Source organism: Natator depressus, chromosome 24 (genome assembly GCF_965152275.1).
Source record: "Natator depressus isolate rNatDep1 chromosome 24, rNatDep2.hap1, whole genome shotgun sequence".
Taxonomy (NCBI): Eukaryota; Metazoa; Chordata; order Testudines; family Cheloniidae; genus Natator; species Natator depressus.
Genome location: NC_134257.1, coordinates 22,888,427 through 22,908,045, shown reverse-complemented (window position 1 = coordinate 22,908,045; position 19,619 = coordinate 22,888,427). Strand labels below are relative to the sequence as shown.

At 57.3% G+C, this 19,619-nt stretch overlaps 1 protein-coding gene across 3 annotated transcripts in view; it reads right to left on the bottom strand.

Moving 5' to 3' along the window:
* NECTIN2 (nectin cell adhesion molecule 2) overlaps positions 1 to 13,333 on the bottom strand; it is a 37,600-nt gene extending 24,267 nt beyond the window's left edge. For 2 of the 3 annotated variants that reach the window (XM_074938472.1, XM_074938471.1), the window contains exon 1: positions 13,145 to 13,332. In XM_074938472.1, the coding sequence (XP_074794573.1) occupies positions 13,145 to 13,187 (43 nt within the window). In that variant the 5' untranslated portion in view covers positions 13,188 to 13,332. Of the gene's footprint in view, positions 1 to 13,144 lie in introns of all 3 variants that reach the window. The other variant, XM_074938470.1, reaches the window with a different exon arrangement.
* Between the last annotated feature and the right edge of the window lie 6,286 nt (positions 13,334 to 19,619).

Sequence of the window (19,619 nt, the reverse complement as noted above, 5' to 3'; positions counted from 1 at the left end):
TGCCTTCCTGTCTGGCTGGGAGGACATGGGACACTGTTTCCTGCACACACACCCAGAGAGACACACACCCTCCACCCAGACAATGCAGAAAAGGGAAAGCAACATGCCTGGGTCAGCAGAGAGTAAAGCACAGAGGGATTGGAGCTGGGGAGGCTTCCACGCACTGAACAGGGACAGGGAGAGAATTGGTCATACTTTAATCACTGTGGCTGGCCTGGCTCAGCACACTACAGCCTGGATAGAACATAGAATCATAGAATATCAGGGTTGGAAGGGACCTCAGGAGGTCATCTAGTCCAACCCCCTGCTCAAAGCAGGACCAATTCCCAACTAAATCATCCCAGCCAGGGCTCTGTCAAGCCTGACCTTAAAAACTTCTAGGGAAGGAGATTCCACCACCTCCCTAGGTAACACATTCCAGTGTTTCACCACCCACCTAGTGAAAAAGTTTTTCCTAATCTCCAACCTAAACCTCCACCACTGCAACTTGAGACCATTACTCCTTGTCCTGTCCTCTTCTACCACTGAGAATAGTCTAGAACCATCCTCTTTGGAACCACCTCTCAGGTAGTTGAAAGCAGCTATCAAATCCCCCCTCATTCCTCTCTTCTGCAGACTAAACAATCCCAGTTCCCTCAGCCTCTCCTCATAAGTCATGTGTTCCAGTCCCCTAATCATTTTTGTTGCCCTCCGCTGGACTCTCTCCAATTTATCCACATCCTTCTTGTATTGTGGGGCCCAAAACTGGACACAGTACTCCAGATGAGGCCTCACCAATGTCGAATAGAGGGTAACGATCACGTCCCTTGATCTGCTGGCAATGCCCCTACGTATACATCCCAAAATGCCATTGGCCTTCTTGGCAACAAGGGCACACTGTTGACTCATATCCAGCTTCTCGTCCACTGTAACCCCTAGGTCCTTTTCTGCAGAACTGCTGCCGAGCCATTCGGTCCCTAGTCTGTAGCGGTGCATGGGATTCTTCCGTCCTAAGTGCAGGACTCTGCACTTGTCCTTGTTGAACCTCATCAGATTTCTTTTGGCCCAATCCTCCAATTTGTCTAGGTCCCTCTGAACCCAGGAGTCCTGGCTCCCAGCCACACACCCCCCCCCCCCGGCTCTAATCACTAGACCCCACTCTCCTCCCAGGGCCCCTGTCTCAGGCTGGCTGTGGGATACACTACTTTCCCTTGTGCCTCCCTCCTCCGCTAGCTCTGCCGAACCAGAGCCTTTTGAGCTGCAATTTCCCCTCTTCAGCCCCTCCAAAGAAAACCCGGGTTGTGGACTGTGACTCAGGACACCTGGGTTCACTTCCCAGCCCTGCTGCTGGCTCCCTGTGTGACCAAGGCCAGTTCCTGCGTCGCCCAGAACCGAACTCCTCAGCTGTAACGTGGGGAGATGATCCTGCCTTTGGCCACTTAGACGGCGAACATTTTGGGCCAAGGATTGCGCCCAGCTCTGTGTCTGCACAGCACCACGCCTGACTGGGGGGGCCCTTCCAATCTCAGCCTGTGGGCCAGCACCCGGCACAATGGGGGAGCCCCTGATATGGCCGGGGGCAGCTGCAGAGCATCCGGCACAATGTGGGGGGACTCGTTTTGATCTCGGCTGGTGGGAGCCTATACAGCGCCCAACAGGACTGCCCCCCCACCCCCAATCACACCCAGCCCCTCCACTGCATTTCGGCTGGGAGGGAGAGGTCTGTGCAGCACCCGGCATGACGGGGAAGTGGGGCCCCTCAGCCCTGTATAACAAACAAACCCTAATTGCACCATCCCTGCGCTCCACTTGGATCAGTTTGATAAACGAGAGAGGAAAAGGCTCCAGGCAGATTTTTTGCCTGATGATTTTGCTGCAGAAGAAAAGGGTTTTTTTGTTCCCAGCCAGCTAAGGGATCTCTGCGAGAGAGAAAGACACACAAAGGACAGACCGCCAATGGGACAGACACACAGACTGTTTCACTTTTTAAAAATAGCCATAGCTGCTGAGGGACTAGCCTGGCAAATGCACCCATCCCCAAACCCCTCTCCGCTCCGGCTTTCAGAGCCCTCTCTTAGGATTCGTCCCTCAGCGAGGACCATTATCCCAGCGAGCCAGGCACGCAGACCCCCTACCCGTAATGGGAAGCGACAGAGCCCTCTCGAGCTGCGCGCCACAGTCAGTCTAATTCTAAGAGCGTGAATGAAGCGGCCCCTAATTTAATAAGAAACCAGATCGAGCGTGAGGCGGGAGCATTAAAAATTCAGTTTTACATGAGGGGAAAAACAAAAACCTGAAACCGAAAAGGAGGAGGCGGAGGGTAATTGCAGAGCCGCATTATATCCTCCACTGCTCGGGGAAGCTCCCGGAGACCCTGACTGAGCTGAGATCAACCTGGACTTAGTTGGGGGCTTGGTTATCCCCTTTTTCCTGGCTTTATAATTACAGTCTCTAACCCAAATCCCCCTCTTTTCCCTTCTCAAATCTACATTGCTAACTAGCACTGTTGTGTTGCTGTTAAATGGGCCCCACAGCCCAGAGGTGCATCTCAGAGCCAGGCAAGAGAGCCCTGGAAAAACAGCCCCCGTGCCCCACCCCAGAAGCAGCCACATCTCAGCACAGCAGGTACAAGGTAAACACAAGCAGCTGGTACTGCCAGCCTGGACCACACCCCCAAGCTGTGGTGCTAAGAGGCACCTGTTCCGCATCAGGAACATTTTGGGAGGGGGGAGCAAACAGAGAAGGGGGACCAGGATTGTGTCTGACTCTCCCTCTCCCTGCCTCCAGCTGAGTCAACAGGACCAGACAGCAGCAGCAGGGCTGCAAATGCACAAGCGTCTCCAGCTGGACCAGCCTGGAAGCCACCACGATTCCCCCACCAGCTTCACGCACCCAGATAAGATTCCCACCACTGCGGGTGAGCCAGGGAGGGGGCTAGCCGCCCCCCGCCACCCCCCATGCTGCTTCAGTCAGCTCTGTGGACAATGCTGGCTCCGCATCGCAGCACGGGGTGGGGTGGGGGCTAACTACAGGCTCCAGCAGCAGTAAGAGGCAAGTTACATATAAAAGGCACCTTCCCACTGGGCAGTTCAGGTGCCCGTCTTGGCCGGGGGGGAGGAGACAAGGCCCTGAAGCGCTGGGTGCTCCCGTGTGAGGCAGGGGCATGGGGTGGGACAGCAGCCAGATGGAAACACGCATTGGGAAGAGAGGATGACAAGAGACACCCATGCATAGATGGGGGAGGAGAGGCTCCGGCCATTGTTAGGGGCTCGGAGCCAGGACTCCTGGGTTCTATCCCTGACTGTGGGAGGGGAATGGGGTTTAGTGGGTTAGAGCAGGTGTGGTTGGGAGCCAGGACTCCTGGGTTCTGTCCCGGCTCTGGGAGGAGCACCATTCCAATAGCTCTAGCTACAAGAATGGATGGGGGCCCACTGTTAACCTAGTTTGCCCTCTTGGCTGGCGTCACACAGCAGGTCAGACAAGATATTCACAACGGTCCCTTCTGGCTTGGACGATCTATGAATAACCCAGGCCAGGGAACGACACCCGGCAATTCACCCTTTGCAGCTGAGCGTTAACACAGGGATGACACTAACGTGCACTGAGGCCCTCAGGTCTGCGGGGCAGGGACTGTCTCATCATGTGTTTCTCCCCCCCAAATACAGCCTCTCGGCACTACTGCAAAGGGTGAGCAGCCCGCACAGGAAACAGCAGCGAGAGGGGCCCAGACACTGGAGCCTTTCACATTCCCAGCTCTGCTGCGATGCAGGGAACCAAACACGAGACTTGCAGCATCCATGGGCTGGCAGGAGGCAGGTTCCAGTTCCCTGGCCACCGACCATACCAAGGGAGTGATCTCTGATCTGGGATGGGGGCAAGGAGTCACCCCAAAGGGCTCTGGAGGAGCTGAGCGCATTCCCCGGCCTCAACTGTGCTCAGACGACATTTAGACTGGTCTGCATGCCCCTCGCAGCCACGGCTATACAAAGGACACACTAATCCTTAATGAATACAGATTTAATGCCTGTTATACTCAGGGATCGGCCCTGGGTCCAGCTCTGTTCAATATCTTCCTCAATCATTTAGATAATGGCATAGCGAGTACACTTATAACATTTGCTGACGATATCAAACTGGGAGGGGTTGCAAGTGCTTTCGAGGATAGGATTAAAATTCAAAATGATCTGGACAAACCGGAGAAATGGTCTGAAGTAAACAGGTTAAAATTCAATAAGGACAAATGCAAAGTACTCCATTTAGGAAGGAACAACCAGTTGCACACACACTAAATGGGAAATGACTGCCCAGGAAGGAGTATTGCAGAAAGGGAGCTGGGGGTCATAGTGGATCACAAGCTAAATATGAGTAAATTGTGTAACTGTTGCATAAAAAGCAAACATCATTCTGAGATGTCTTAGCAGGAGTGTTGTAAACAAGACAAGAAGTAATTCTTCTGCTCTACTGATTAGGCCTCAACTGGAGCATTGTGTCCAGTTCTGGGCGCCACATTTCAGGAAAGATCTGGACAAATTGGAGAAAGTCCAGAGAAGAGCAACAAAAATGATTAAAGGTCTGAAAAACATGACCTAGGAGGGAAGACTGAAAAAATTGGATTTGTTTAGTCTGAAGAGACGAGACGACTCAGAGGGGACACGGTAACAGTTTTCAAGTACATAAAAGGCTGTTACAAGGAGGGAGAAAAAATATTCTCCATAACTTCTGAGGCTAGGACAAGAAGCAATGGGCTTAAATTGAAGCAAGGAAGGTTTAGGTTGGATATTAGGAAAAACTTCCTAAGTGTCAGAATGGTTAAGCACTGGAATAAATTGCCTAGGGAGGTTGCAGAATCTCCATCATTGGAGATTTTTAAGATCAGGTTAGACAGACACCTCTCAGGGATGATCTAGATAATACCTCATCCTGCCTTGAATGCAGGGGACTGGACTAGAGGACCTCTTGAGGTCTCTTCCAGTCCTACGATTCTGATTGCTAGAGGCCCCAACAGAAATCAGGACCCCTGCCCCCGAGATCAGAAGTCCCCATCATACTGGGTGCTGCAGACATGGGAAGAGACTCCCTGAGCGTCCAGTCTCAACAGACCAAGGCAGGATCATTATCCTGCATTATCGATGGGAACCGAGGGCTGCAGTGACTCTCCCAAGGTCATCCAGCAAGTCTGGCAGAGCTGGGAAGAGAACCCAGGTGTGACATGTCTCATCCCAGCTCTTTAACAAGGCCGCTCTGCCCAGGCTCCGATCAGGGCCTGAGGAGCCAGCTGATCCTGGTGCATGTTTGCTGTCTGGAGAAGGGAGAGGCAGCGGATCAAAGCAACCCACACTGATTATGACTGACCACTTCTTAACCTTCCCCTGGAGACGCTGAATGCAGGGAGGGGCATGGGCAAAGGCCACTTTCCCAGCCCCCGAAACAATCTTGTAGCTCTTCTCCGAGCCCTTCCCACTTTGTTTACAGCACCAGAACCGGACGCAGTGTCCAGTGATGGCCTCACCCGTGTTGTACACAGAGATAACACCTCCACCCTGCTCTGGCTTGCTATTCTCCTGCCCAGACACCCCAGGGACCCATTCACTCCCCCTTAGCTACAGCATCGGCTGCCAACTCATGCCCAGATGACCCTTGAAACCTTTCCAGGATACAAGCCACCAGCATAAGCCAGATTCTTTACATCCAACAGGTGGGGAAACCATGCGAGGCAGCAACGGTCATTTTTCTAGATGTTAAGGCCAGAGGGGACATCGCAGGCCAGCAAGTTTCACCCAGTGACCCTGCACTGAGCCCAATCACCCGCATTTGGCGAAAGCCCCTTCCAGAAAGGCCCCCGCTCTGGGTCCGAGATGGAGCCACGGCCCTCGGGAGTTTGTTCTCCTAGTGACCCCCTCAATGTCAGACTGGTGCCTCCTGTCACAGCTGGGATTTGTCTGGCGGCAGCTGCCAGCCCCTGGCTCCTCCGCCTTCCTTTGCTAGTTCCACGGCTGCAGCTCGCAGGATTTCTCCCCGGGATGGCGCTCAAACCCCATAACCAAGTCAGCTCTCAACCAGATTGCGCTGCGTCCATCTCTCCCCATCAGACCTTTTTCTCCAGCCTTAGATTGTTTCTGGGGCTCGTCTCTGCCCCCTCTTCAGCTTTTCCACAGGCGCCCCCAGAACGGGACGCAGGATTCCAGGATCTGTCTCACCAAGACAGAGGTAAAATCGCCTCCCTGCTCCTCCTCACAGCTCCCCTGTTTATACACCTGAGGACTGTGACTTGCTCATGGCCACCCAGTAGCCCAAAGCTGGGAGAGAACCCAGGAGTTTTGGCTCCCAGCTCTAAACCACGAGACCCCACTCCCCTCCCAGAGCTGGGAGAGAACCCAGGAGTCCTGGCTCCCGACTCCCCCACCCCTAACCACTAGACCTAGGGTGATCAGATGTCCCGATTTTATAGGGACAGTCCCGATATTCTGGGCTTTGTCTTATATAGGCACCTATTACCCACCACCCCGTCCCAATTTTTCACGCTATCTGCTCACCCTAACTGGACCCCACTCCCCTCCCAGAGCTGGGAGAGAACCCAGCTGAACCCAGGGTCTGAACCATAAAGGCCATCCAATCCGGAGCGCAATTGGCAGGAGAAGAGTCTGCAGCCCTGGGGAATCCGGGAAGGGGACGATGGGGTGTGTGTGCCAGGCCAATCAATATGGCTTAATAAATATAACCCACAAGATGCAGCAAGCAGCCCCTGGGGCGGGGGTAATTTTGATTCTCCCTGGTTTTTTAAATACATGCAAATGATGGGGGAGGGGAGAAGTAGGTCACCCACCAGGAAGCTGCCCTGCATGGTGAGGGCGGGGCAGTGCTGTTTGATGTAGTCACAGCAGGCAGACAAAGCAGTTTCAGTGGAGCGGGGACTGGCAGCAGACATCCACTCCCCTATCTGCCTGGAGCCAGACTGCGGACAGGGTGGGGGAGAGAACTAACCCCTGGAAGGCAGGCCAGAGGGTGCGGGGCGGGGGCAGATGATAGGCTGGGAGAAGGCGCAGCTGCCTGCAGGTCAGCAGGGGGACACAGGAGCCCTTGAGAGAGTAACCGAAGGGGGGCTCCCTGCAATCTCTCCACGACTGCACCCACCACCTGGCAGACCTGTCCCTGCTCCCTGAGTCCCTTCCCTGGGAAGCCAGTCACAGCCCTGCCGCTCCAAGGCCAGCACTGGAGGATCAATGAAACGCAACTCTGCACTTCAGAGAGGCAGGTGCCCAACGACAAGGGGAGGGTGGGTATCCCCGTTTTGGAGGGACAAGCAGGAAGGACACTTGGCTAATCTTACAGTGCCAGAGCCAGGGATAGAACCCAGGAGTCCTAGCTCCCAGCCCCCCTGCTCTAACCACAAGACTGCACTCCCCCTGAGCTTGGGTTAGAATCCGGGAGTCCTGGCTCAGCACTGTAGCTGCAGAGGACAGAGCAGTCTCTCCTCACATTATGCCGCCACATCCCTTGCCGTGCCGCTGCAATGAGCCCCCAACTCGGTCCAAGAGTCACTTCCAGGAAGGCAGCATCGCAGCTGAGGCGCAGGGTGGGGGTTGCACGTCTGCCAGGATTACGCTCCCTGTCCCGCAGGGCCCAGGGGGACACCGCAGTTCAGGGAGATCTCAACGAGCAGAGACAGCGCTTCACAGCTCATCTATTCAGTTCATTATTGAGAAGCCCGTTCCTTCTCCCTTCCCCCACATCAGGGCCCGTACGGCTGCCACTGCCAGACACAGCAAACAGGACTACAACACAGCCCCTGCTCTAAACACCAACCCATTGAGAGAACCCAGGAGTCCGGGCTCCCAGCCCCCATTCCCCACTAATGCAGGAGGTGGCCATGCCGTCCCCTGGCCAGGGTATCTCAGGAATGCTGGTGCATTGGAGACAAAGGCAGGGCGGAGCTGGGATTAGGGCTGGAACAGGGAAGCAGGAGTGGGAGGGAGGTGCAGAGGCAGGGGTGTGCACAGCACAGCAGGGACTACAGAGTGGGTTGTACCCAGGGACAGACAGTACTGGGATGCAGCTGCTCCCTGCAGCCTCTCCCACTCCCTTCGGCCAGTGCAAACAAAGTCAATGGGTTTTGCATGGCTGCTTGTCCCAATGCAGCAGGGCCCCAGTGCAAAGGGGTCAGTGCAGGCAACGTCTCTGCCATGGCCCCACAGCCTCCCCAACCTCCAGCACCGTCCCTGGCAACAGTGGTCTCTTTGGTGTCTGGCTTCTAACTATTGGTACAGTCTGGGCCGTGAAATACCAGCTCTGTCACCAGCCAGCCGCTGCCTTTTCCTGGGCCTCCGATCCCAGCGGTAGCGAGGGGAGGGCGATCCCCTCTGGCTATTCAGACTGAGCTCTTTGGGTAGGGACCATCCCCCGGGACCCCTGCAGCTCCCGGCACGATGGGGGTGGACAGGTGCTGTCACAATACAAATGATGCCAGGCTCACCGGCTCTGCCCAAGGACAAGCTGGGCCCGTAGGCGAGGTGCTAACCTGGGGCTCAGGACGCCTGGGTTCTAGTCTCAGCTCCTTGTACACGTCACTGAATCTCCCTGTGCCTCTGTTTCCCCATCTGTGGATTGGGGCAGTTCCCAACCTCACAGAGGCCCAGGGAGGCCAGCCAAGTCCACTGATCTTTGCAAGCTCCTGGATGCTTCAGGCTCAAATCCCACCCAGTGGACAGGACCCCGGGATTCACTCCAGCTCAAAATGGGGGTGAGCCGCTGTACAGCCTGAACATGCCACAGACGTTTGCCCCGTCACCTAGGCAGGAGGAGGCAAAAGTGCAGCGCTGGGGGAAACCGGGACCTCAGCCTGATGGGGACTCTGACCAAGTCTGCACTGGGGGCAGGGGTGTCGACATGCCATTCCTGCAGCTCTAGAGCCAGCTGCAAGTTTTCTCCCATTGAAATGGGATTTTTGCAAACCCAACTTTGTCGAAACCCAGAAGCTGCCCAGTGCGATGTCTGGGTTTGACCAATTCCTCTCGACTTTTGGTGAAAATAGATAATAAAAAACTGATTTTCAAAAAGCCCCATTCTCTGTAACCCTCCCCCAAAGCCAGTCTCCATCCCCCCAAACAGATTTCATTTTTCTGTCAAAACCCCAAATATTCTTCAGGGGAAACTTTCACAAGCCATTTGTAGGGGATTTATTTTTTAATTTCCCAAGGAAAATAGCTACTTTTGGGATGAGCTCTAGTGTTTGCACCAGTGCACACAGACAGACACACAACCCCAGAACAGAGGGGGCGGACGGGTGTGATTCATGGAGCAGGATGAATCGGAGCATCCGGGGGTTTCCCAGGGCCACGTGGCCAGCAGGAGAGGAAGGGGTTAATGCTCCCAGGCTGGGCCCTGAGCCTGCCTTTCTGTGTGTCTGGCTCAGCCAGGGTGTGCTGGGCTCAAGGGGAGTGGACAGGGGAGGGGAGTGGGGCTGCTGGGGTTCTCAATGAGCGAGGCACCCAATGACAAGCTGGCACACAGGGCTCAGCGTGGCTCGGGTTTGGCCCAGCTGCCCCCATCATGGTGCCAAACCCGTGCCGTGCTGCAGCCAGGCCCAGCAGGTCAAAAGCCCAGACTGGCAGTGGGGCCCAGCCCTCTGAGCCACTGGAGCAGCTGCTGCCTGGTGGGTGCGGAGGGTGGGGGGAACTCTTTCTTGCACCCCCCCATCCCACCTGGCTGGCCTCCTTTTCCAGCCCTTCCCTGCACACAAGGGCCGTGTTTCCCTCCCCAACGGGATGGGGCCTTCATGGGACACCAAACTCCAAAAGAGAGTGCAGCAAAAGAAGTTTGGGAACCTGTGGGCTGGAGCGCACTTGGCCCCCCTGGAGCAGGCAGACCTGCACTCCCTAAGCACAGGGTGCCCCCTGGCACACCCGGTGCCCAATACACACCCTACATTCCTACACACCCTCCTCCTGACACAACCTGTATCCCTACAGCATAGCTGTACACACAGTGACTGCAAGTTGCCAGTAGGACCTGTGCCCGCAGAATGTTCCCTAAACACACCGCACGCACTCTGCCTTTCTCAGCAGGATATTTTATATCTAGAGCACCTGGGTGTACCGCGAAAGGCCCCCACCCTCCTGCAGAACCGCCCTGCACAGAGGGTATGCCTAATGTCCCTAACAGCACCCGTACAGGCCCCCAACCCAGCAGCCTGCCACCAGACCAGGGAGACAGGCAGCCAGCTGGGGGCCCTCTCTCTGCTACACCCGCCTCAGGCCAAGTCGTACTGGGCTGAAGCCAAGCGCATGCAGGTGCAGCAGAAAGGAGCCGTGTGCGTGTAGGGTCCATTTTAACATCCCCTGTATACACAGGGGCAGTGCATGTGATGGGGACATCACACATTTCAGCCCCAGAGTCCATTAAAAAGAAAAGGAGTACTTGTGGCACCTTAGAGACCATTAAATTTGGCTTCCCCTCCCTCCCTTTCAACGATTGAAGTCATTTCCATCAGCAGTGAGGGAGCAGAGGTCACACTGACGCCAGGACCGGCAGCACTGCATGTCTCCCGCAAGAATAGCTGGGGTGCTCAGAGCAGCCAAGCGGGGTCAGACCAATGCACAGGTGCTGGAACTGGAGGTGCTGGAGAACAGTCAGGAGTTTTCATTCCACAAAGCCAGGATGGGCAAGGATGGTGTCCCTAGCCTCAGTTTGCCAGCAGCTGGGAATGGGCGACAGGGGGTGGATCACTTGATGATTCCCTGTTCTGTTCATTCCCTCTGGGGCACCTGGCACTGGCCACTGTCTGAAGACAGGATACTGGATGGGATGGACCTTTGGTCTGACCCAGTATAGCAGTTCTTATGTTCTAAAGCATTTTCCAACCAAGCTAAAATTCCAGTTTCCTGGGGTGTATGGTTTTGGGGGGGGGTTGTTTTGCTGTTTTCCCTCCAGGTCAACCCAGAAAAATCCAAAACATGAAAATTTTCAATCCAGTTTGTCAAAAACCCACAAAGAAAATGAAGTTTTCCCAGGAGTTCCCGTTTCCCTTGAAAAGCCGGGGGGCTGATTAGACTAAGAAAAAAAGACTTCAGAGGCAAGATTTGTTTGAGCTAAAATGGCAGAGCAGCCCATAGGAAATAAGGACAGGGCTGTGCTCGGCCATTATGTGGCCTCCTTTGCTGTCTTAGCAGAGCTTCCCACAACATCTACCCCCCCCCCGCCTGTGACCTAGGGGCAAGAGCACCTCCTCATATTGCAGGTTGGGAACCAAGACCCGGGCGTGGGGTGCATCGACACAGCAACTGGGTGTGACTGCCGCACGCACCAGCATAGCTTGCCCTGAGCTAGCGGCAGCCCGGACTAAACCCCCGCGTACAATTACACCCAGGACAGTGACCCCCTCACACCCCTGAGCGGCACGGCTGTGCTGGCAGATGTCTGTGGTGTACGCAAACACACACACGCGCACACCTGGTCTCCGCTAGAAGCCAGTAGTACAATAGATCCCAAGGCCAGAAGGGCCCTTGGGATCATCTGGCCTGACCTCCTGGATCACACAGGTCAGAGACCTGGCCCACAATCGTTCCTACTGGAGTCCAGGCATTTTTTAACCCATCTAGATTTAAGAATTGCCACCTTGATTTAAAAACCCGCCATACCTCTTGGTGAATTGCTCCAGCCAAGGGTTAGTCTCCTTCTCTGCCCGCCCCAGATGAACAGGTTCACCTTATTTCCAGTCTGAATCGTTACAGGGGGGTGAGGCCTGGCAGGGACAGTGAGACCAGGATAAAGGTGCCACCCACAGAGCTCACTTTGCTTCGCACACCAGGAAGTGGTGATACCAGGTATAACTGAACTCCCATACGCGCTGCAGGCTCCAGAGGGGTGGGGCCCTGGTTCTGGGGTCCTAGACAGCTGGACTGCAGGGTCCCATTGCTCAGCGGGACAGGGACCAAGCTCTACCCAGAACGTGGGGCCCACCCAGAGCAGGACTGGGCCAAGGAATCGCCGATCCTGGTGCCATGTTAGCTAGACCAGTTTAGGGACAGAGGCGAAACCTGCTCCTATGGAGAAGGCCTGTGTCACAGGGGCAGAACAACAGAACCCAGGTGTCCCAGCACCAGCTGGAGCATGGGGGAGGGGATGGTGTCAGGTTTAGGGGCCTTCCGCTAGCCTAGTTATAGCCTAGTGTTTACACGGAGTTGAAAGCAGAGTGAGTTTAGCGGAGTCGCTCCCAGTCTCGGTTTCAGAGACCTCCGAGTAGGAGTTCACTTTTCCCCTAGATCCACAGTTTCTGGGATACCTTTCTCTTGCGCCAACGCCCCAGGCTCTCCTGGGATCCGGTGACTTCACACAGCTGTTCCCACAGGACCCACGCTCCGGACGCAAGGCAGAGCCGGCCCCCTGCGCCATCAGCCGCTGTCCTGCCCCGGGGTGCGAGCCCTTTTCACAGCTCCCAAGGGTCGTGGGGCGGGACGCAATGTCCCAACGGCCCCACCCCGGGACAATGGGGGGCCAGGACCCCACTCGCTCGCTCCAGTGTGGGGAGCTGCCGGGGTAAAAGAGGTTCCCCCCGCGGGCTGAAATTCCCCACATTCCTTCGGGCAGACGGGGGACAATAGGCACGGACCCCCCCCCCCCCCTTCAGTTGAGCAGAGTCCGAAGGCTACGCCCCCGCCTCCCGGCGCCCAGCCAGAGAAACAGGTTCCCTGAACCTCGCCATCTTGGGAACAGAGAAAGTTTATCCAGGGAGAGGGCAGATGCCAAGGGCTAGAGTTCGGGGGTGGGGGCAAGACCGAGGGGGGTGCGGGACAGGGGGGAGGTGGCAGAATTGGGGGGGCATGGCAAAGCCTGGAGCTGGGGGCGCATCGGGGGCGAGTGAGGGGGGCGAAGGCGGGATGGGGATGCAGGGGGTTAGGAGGGATCGGGAGGGGGGATGCAGGAGGGACCAGGGGAACTGGGGGCGCAGGGGGGATTGGGGAGGTCTGGAGGGGGATGGGGCGCAGGGGGGATCGGGGGGTCTGGAGGGGGATGGGGAGGGGGGGACGCAGGATGGGGGGACCGGGGGAACTGGGGGCGCAGGGGGGGATTGGGGAGGTCTGGAGGGGGATGGGGCGCAGGGGGGGATCGGGGGGTCTGGAGGGATCGGGGGGCGCAGGAGGGGTCTGGGGAGGGGGGACGCCTCCCTTACCGCTCAGCAGGCACCAGAAGACGAGGCTGCGGGGCGCGCCCATGGGACGCAGGGGGCCCCGCTGGGCTCGACCCCGGCTCGGTGTCCGGCCGCGTCCCTCTGTCCAGCCGGCGCCGCTGTGTCCGTCCTGCCCCGCGCCGCTGCCCCGGTCTCCTCGGCGCCCGCCTGCCAGAGCCCAGCCCAGCCCAGCCCAGTCCAGTCATGCGCCCGGCCCGGCCCGGCCCGGCCCCAGCGCTAGCCCCGCCCCGCCCCGCCCCCACCCGGCACCCCGCCCCCGGGCCGGCTCCCCCCACCCAGCCTGCGGACTCGGGGGGCTCCGGCCCGCGCGCGCCCCCAGCCCTTAGCAACCGGGGCTCAGTCCCCACTGCCCCAGCCCGGCACTCAGCGCCTCAGTCCCCCCGGGCACGGACCCTCCCCCCAGCCCTCACGTGGGGACCCCCAGGCGGGGGCACCTCGGGGGTCAGGCGCCTCCCGGCCCCTAAACCCCCCTCCACGGTCAGACCTGGACCCAAGCCCGCCGCGGCGGAGTCGCAGTCCAGGGCACAGCGGGGTGTCCGCATCCCAGACCCCCGGCAGGGGCAGAGAACGGACCCCCACAGGGTCTGGGGTGCAGCCGTGTCCTGCCTGCACCCCTCTGTGGACCCCGCGAGTCCGGCAGGGCCAGGAGGCCCCCGGCGGCCGGGATAATGATCAGCGGTGATGGGTTTATAGAGGGGGGGCTGGTTCCTCAAGGTCCCAGCACCCCACACCTGGCCTGAGCAGGAAGGGGCTCTATCAGGCTAAAGGAAAGAACCCAGGAGCCCTGGCTCCCAGACCCCTCCCACTCTAACCACTAGACCCCCCCCCCCGTCCCTCCCAGAGCTGGGGATAGAGCCTAGGAGTCCTGGCTCCCGGACACCCCCACAATACCCACTCCCCTCCCAGAGCCAGGGAAAGAACCCAGGAGTCCTGGGGTCAGGGGAGTGATGCCCACCCTAGCAGAGACTGGAGAAGCGTGGCTTCTCCTTGCACATCCCACTGAATGCAATTGGTTACCTTTCTTGGGAGACCTACACCCCAATATCGCAGACCCCCACCTGCCCCTTGATCAGGTGCCCGCCGAGTCAGCAGCTGTCTCAGGGTAACTTGCCCAATCCCCGATTCCTGCTCCGCTGTTAGGGAACAGGGTGGTGATAGAGAAAAGCCCCATGTCCCTTCCCCACACCCCTGAACCAGCCAACAGCCGTGCCCCGAGGCCAGATCAGAGTCAGTGCTGCCTGGGGAAAAGGCCCCACCTGGGGCTGGATCTGAGGCAGGGCCAGGGCTTTGTACCTCCTCAGCAGAAAGGCTGCCCTGATGGGTCAGGCCCCAAGCTGGCACCCTGGACCTCTGGGTTCGATTCCCAGCTCTGCTGGTGACTCTTTGGGTGCCCGTAGGCCAGTCCCTGCTGCTCTCTGGGCCTCTGCTCCCAGCTGGAGAGCGATCCTGCCTTTGGCTTTTAGACTGTGAGCCCTTCAAGGCAGGGCCCATCTCATCTCCCTGTGTGTCTGCAGCCCCTGGGCGACGGGGGACCTGATCTCGGCTGGGGTCTGTGCAGCACCGAGCACCCTGGGGACCCCCATCTCAGGGGGTCGGTGCCACCCCCAGCACAAGGGGGGGGCCCAAACTCAGGGGGGTCTGTGCAATGATCACCACAACACAGGCCCCCATCTCCATGGGGGGGTGGCAACGCTGTCCTAGGCGTGCCCCCTTGTGGCACAAGGTGACCCTGCAGGGCTCCTGCAGTCAGTTCCCTCCCGATTGTCCCGCTAACTCGCTGACAGCCAGAAGCACTTGGGACAACATCCCCCCTTCTTGGGGGCGGATATGTTCTGTCTCAGTACAGCCCAGCACGGCCTCTCAGGCCCCAACCCTCTTGGGCTGCTACTTCACCCTGGTTCCCAGCTCCTGGGTCCCTCTGCTCCAGGGAGCTCAGCCAGCCCAAAACAGCCCCCAACCTCGCTGGAGAGATTTTCCCACCAACCTCCTGCCTGGTCCTTCGACTTGCACCCCCACCCTGCAGTTCAGGGCACCGCAGCCCTCCACCATGGGGCTGGGCATGATGCAGCCGGGGTCCCTCCCCAGCTATCTGCCTGCGCTCATCCCCTAGGCGGGGCCTAAAGCACGGTTTTCACATTTTCCGGGGTAGCTCCTAACTGACACCCGGCACCATTCCCCAGCTGGGCAGCTGCTCCCTTGAACAGCTGCTCCTTAAAGGGATGGCTGGCCCCGGCCTCCCTCCTCCTTAAAGGGGGCAGGTGTCACGGAGTCCCCGGGCGATGCTCTGGAACTGCTCCCTATGAAGCCAGTCAGGGCTCTGGAGAAGTCTCCTCTGCAGGGCAAGAAGCTCACACAGCTTCCACCTTCCTGGGTCTGACCTCGGAGCATTCAGCATCCTCTGCCCCTCCATGCGCTTCCCACAGCGAGTCCGCCCAGGCGGGCTCCTGGGGAAGACAGAGGGTCCTGCCCCCCAACTCCGCAGTCAGACGTGACTCTCAGCCAGCCAGCAAAACAGAAGGTTTATTAGATGACAGGAACATGGTCTAACACAGAGCTTGTAGGTGAAGAGAACAGGACCCCTCAGCTGGGTCCATTTTGGGGGGCAGTGAGCCAGACAACCACGTCTGCCCTTCACTCCATGTCTCCAGCCAGCCCCAAACTGAAACTCTCTCCCGCCCCTCCTCCTCTGGGCTTTGTCCCTTTCCCCGGCCAGGAGGGGACCTGATTCCTTTGTTCTCCAACCCTTTAGCTCTCACCTTGCAGGGGGGAAGGGCCAGGCCATCAGTTGCCAGGAAACAGGGTGTCGGCCATTCTCTGTGTCCAGATCCCTGCAAACACCTGCCTTCTAGGGCTCTGCAACGATCATACACCCTTATCCCACCACCTAGATACTTAAGAACTGCATAGGGGAAACTGAGGCACCCCCACACTATTCAGAGGAAACATTAAGAACAGTCCTGCTTCGTCACATCACTCCCCCCTTCGAGACCGAACCGAGTGGGGTCGCTTTAGCCGGTGACCTGGGGAAGTTCGAACCCACCAACATTCCCATGGATGCCCCAGCATCTCTCCCGTTCCTTGGTGGAGTCCCATTCCTGGTTACACCAGGCCCTTCCAATTTCACGCCCTCCCTTAGGTCGGGGGTGGTCGATAGCACTAGCATGCCACATGTGGGAAGGTTTATGTGGCCTGTGTCCTTTTGCCACCCCAAAACCCCCAGGGGTCACACTGGGATCAGGTCTTCTCCCAGCGCTCCAGTCTGGAGGCCTGCAATTCAGGCTCTCTTAGTTAAGAGCCCCCATCTTGACCAGGGCCACATACTGTTCACTTACAGAACTAACATGGAGACATTCCTTTCTCAACAACCTTGTCTCCCCAACAAGCTGGCCAAACACAGCCACTTGGTATCATACACATTGTAAGGAGAGTGGTCACTTTAGATAAGCTATTACCAGCAGGAGAGTGAGTTTGCATGCGTGGGGGGGCGGTGAGAAAACCTGGATTTGTGCTGGAAATGGCCCAACTTGGTTATCATACACATTGTAAGGAGAGTGATCACTTTAGATAAGCTATTAGCAGCAGGAGAGTGGGGTGGGGGAAGGTATTTTTTCATGCTTTGTGTGTATAAAAAGATCTTCTACACTTTCCACAGTATGCATCCGATGAAGTGAGCTGTAGCTCACGAAAGCTTATGCTCAAATAAATTGGTTCGTCTCTAAGGTGCCACAAGTCCTCCTTTTCTTTTTGCAAATACAGACTAACACGGCTGTTACTCTGAAACCGGTTATAGGACTGTTTAACTTTCTTAACAGCTTTCACTTCATCTGAGACCTTCTCAAAGCTATCCACACTGGATCCTTCAACAGGAAAGTCAGTGGATCCATTCACAACAGAAAATTTCTGGCTGTTAGGAACTCAAAGTTTCTTGATTAAATCACTTTCACACTCTTCAGTTGCAGTAAACTGCTTGCAAAGACTCCATGAGGATTCCTTTCCCTAGGGCTTTTCTATGCAACAATTCACCCCTCACGGAAATTCTGCCCTTACCCTCTTTACCTAGGGCTTGCTCTAAAGGAACACTTTCCTGAGCAACAACAGACTCTTTCTGGGTCTCACATCCAGAATTACCTCTGGCCCATCAGGCGGATTCCTACACAATCCCCTTTCAGGCAAACTCACAGACTTCCTAGATAAAAGGTTAGAAGCATTCTCCTTTCCTTTGCCACACACAAGTTCAGGAATCTTCTCCTTCTTGCTACAGGTTTCCACACCCTCAGTAGGTAACACAATCACATCACCTTCATTCTCTCCTTGTGCCCTGGCTAGGATCTCACCCTGATTAGACAGAGTTGCTGCACCCTTTCCCGACAACACACTAGCAACAGGCAAAATACAAGCACCAGAATTGTCTGCTCTCTGGGATTTTACATAGGCACTGACTGGATGCGACCTAGTTACAGGGCCATTCTCCCGAGCAGACACAAACTTAGGACCCTTCCCTTCCTGGGCTTTAGTTGAGTCCAGAACCAACTCTGAGAGAACTACACGACCCTCAACCATCACAGGCTGAAAGGCCCCTTCTGTCTGCTCCACAGACAAAGAAGAGCCGGACACACTTTCTCCTTTCCCAGACACACAGCTTGGGATCTCATTCCCCTTGTCCCAGCACACAAGGCTGGTCACAGACAACTGCCTGGAGACCGGGGTAGCTCCCTCCATAGGCAAGTCAATACCCCTGACAGACACAGGCACGTTTCCTTCCCTGTCACAATTCTCCACCCAGCTAACAGGTAAGGTCCAGGGACACTCATCTGCCACTCTCCTCGCCTTCCCACCCTGCTGACTGGACAAAGCCATCAGATCACAAGGCTGCCTAGGCTCAACCAGACTTTCCTTACCAAGCACCTTGCCACTCCCAACAGATCCCCTGCCCTGCCTGTGTCTCCCCCCACTCAGCTGGGGTCTCAGCTCCCACTGTGCTCAGCGCTGCCCTTGCTGTCCCAGTGGGGGCAGGCAGCGAGCTCGCTGCTTTCCTCACTGCATCAGAGCCAGCGTGAGCCCCCCTCTCCGGTGTGCAAGGGGGTGGAGAGCATCCCTCTGTCCCACCCAGCCCCAGGGGGCTGTTTACAGGCAGGCAGGTAGCCTAAGCCTAGCAGCTCCTCCCTGCTGCCAGCCAGGTCATCTGCATTTTCACTGACCATTTCCCTCTCCACCGATTGGTTCCCTGGATTCAAATTCAAACCCTTGGCCGTTACAGGAGCAGGGGCTGGATCCTGTCCCAAAGAGACACAGTCACCCCACAACAGGGTCTCGCAGCTGGTATCCTGGAGAACCCCAACGACCAGCCAGCCCCACCCCTCCTGAGTCTGCACAGGGATCTGGGCCATAGGCAGGGCAAGGGGCTTCGTCCCTGGGACCTTCACCCAGCTCACACAGCCCCTCAGCCTCTGAGGCTGCACCACCCAGGGCCTGACAACAGTTCTCTCTGTCCCAGGATCTCGCCACCCCAGGAATGTCTCCCCATTGACCATCACCTTCCGCTCCCACTGGAGGTCCGAGGGGCCTGACCCCAGGAAACTCCACACAGACATACAGGTTGGGGTCAGGAGTGGGAGCCTGTCCACCTCCCCACCCATCTGGCTGACGGAGTCTGTGGCCTTGGGACCCAGCAAGGGAGCTAGACACCGGGGCTTTTCCGTAGGGTCCCCCTGGTTCAAATCGCCAGCCTGCTCAAAGGCAGTGAGGTGGGCATCCACATCCCCCCCTCCTTAACCAGGGGCAGCAATTTAGTCTCGAGGTTCCCTGCAGAACTGGCACCCCAGGGTCTATCCCCACTCACCCCTGGGGGGTCCCCTAGGCCTCTCCGCTCCCCCACCGCCAGTTCATGCTGCTGCTGCTTCTGCAGCTCTTTCTTGGACTCTTGCTGTCTCTCACAGTCCTCTTGCTCTCTCGGACTCAGCTCCAATCCCATCCATCTCCCATCCCCAGATGGGGAACACAATCGTGAAGACCCCTGTCTGGTTGGGGACAGGACTCTCGGGCATGCCTGGCTACCACTCCAGCTGCTCCCAGATCCTGCTATAGCCCCAGTTGGGGTCAGGAATCTGCTCCTTAGAGCAGTCATCCTCCTCCAGCTGCACGGTTAACTCTGCTTTTGTGAACTATCCAATGCGCGACCCTCTCTTTCTGCGCAGGGTTACAATGTCCTTCTTCAGGAGACGGTGACAGGCCGTCACTCCGCTCTTCCCAAGTTGTTGTGGACTCACAGGCCTGTGTGCTCTCAGCTCCCCACAGTTTCCAGGGAGAACCCCTAGTGTGCCAGCCCTTCTCGAAGTCACCACCTCTTTGCCAGGGTCGAGCTGCAGACTCCTCCGCCCCTGGGACTGCTCACCGCAGTCCCCAGGGGGACCCCATTACTGCATAGTCCTTCTCGTTGGTCACACACTCCCAGGGGTTA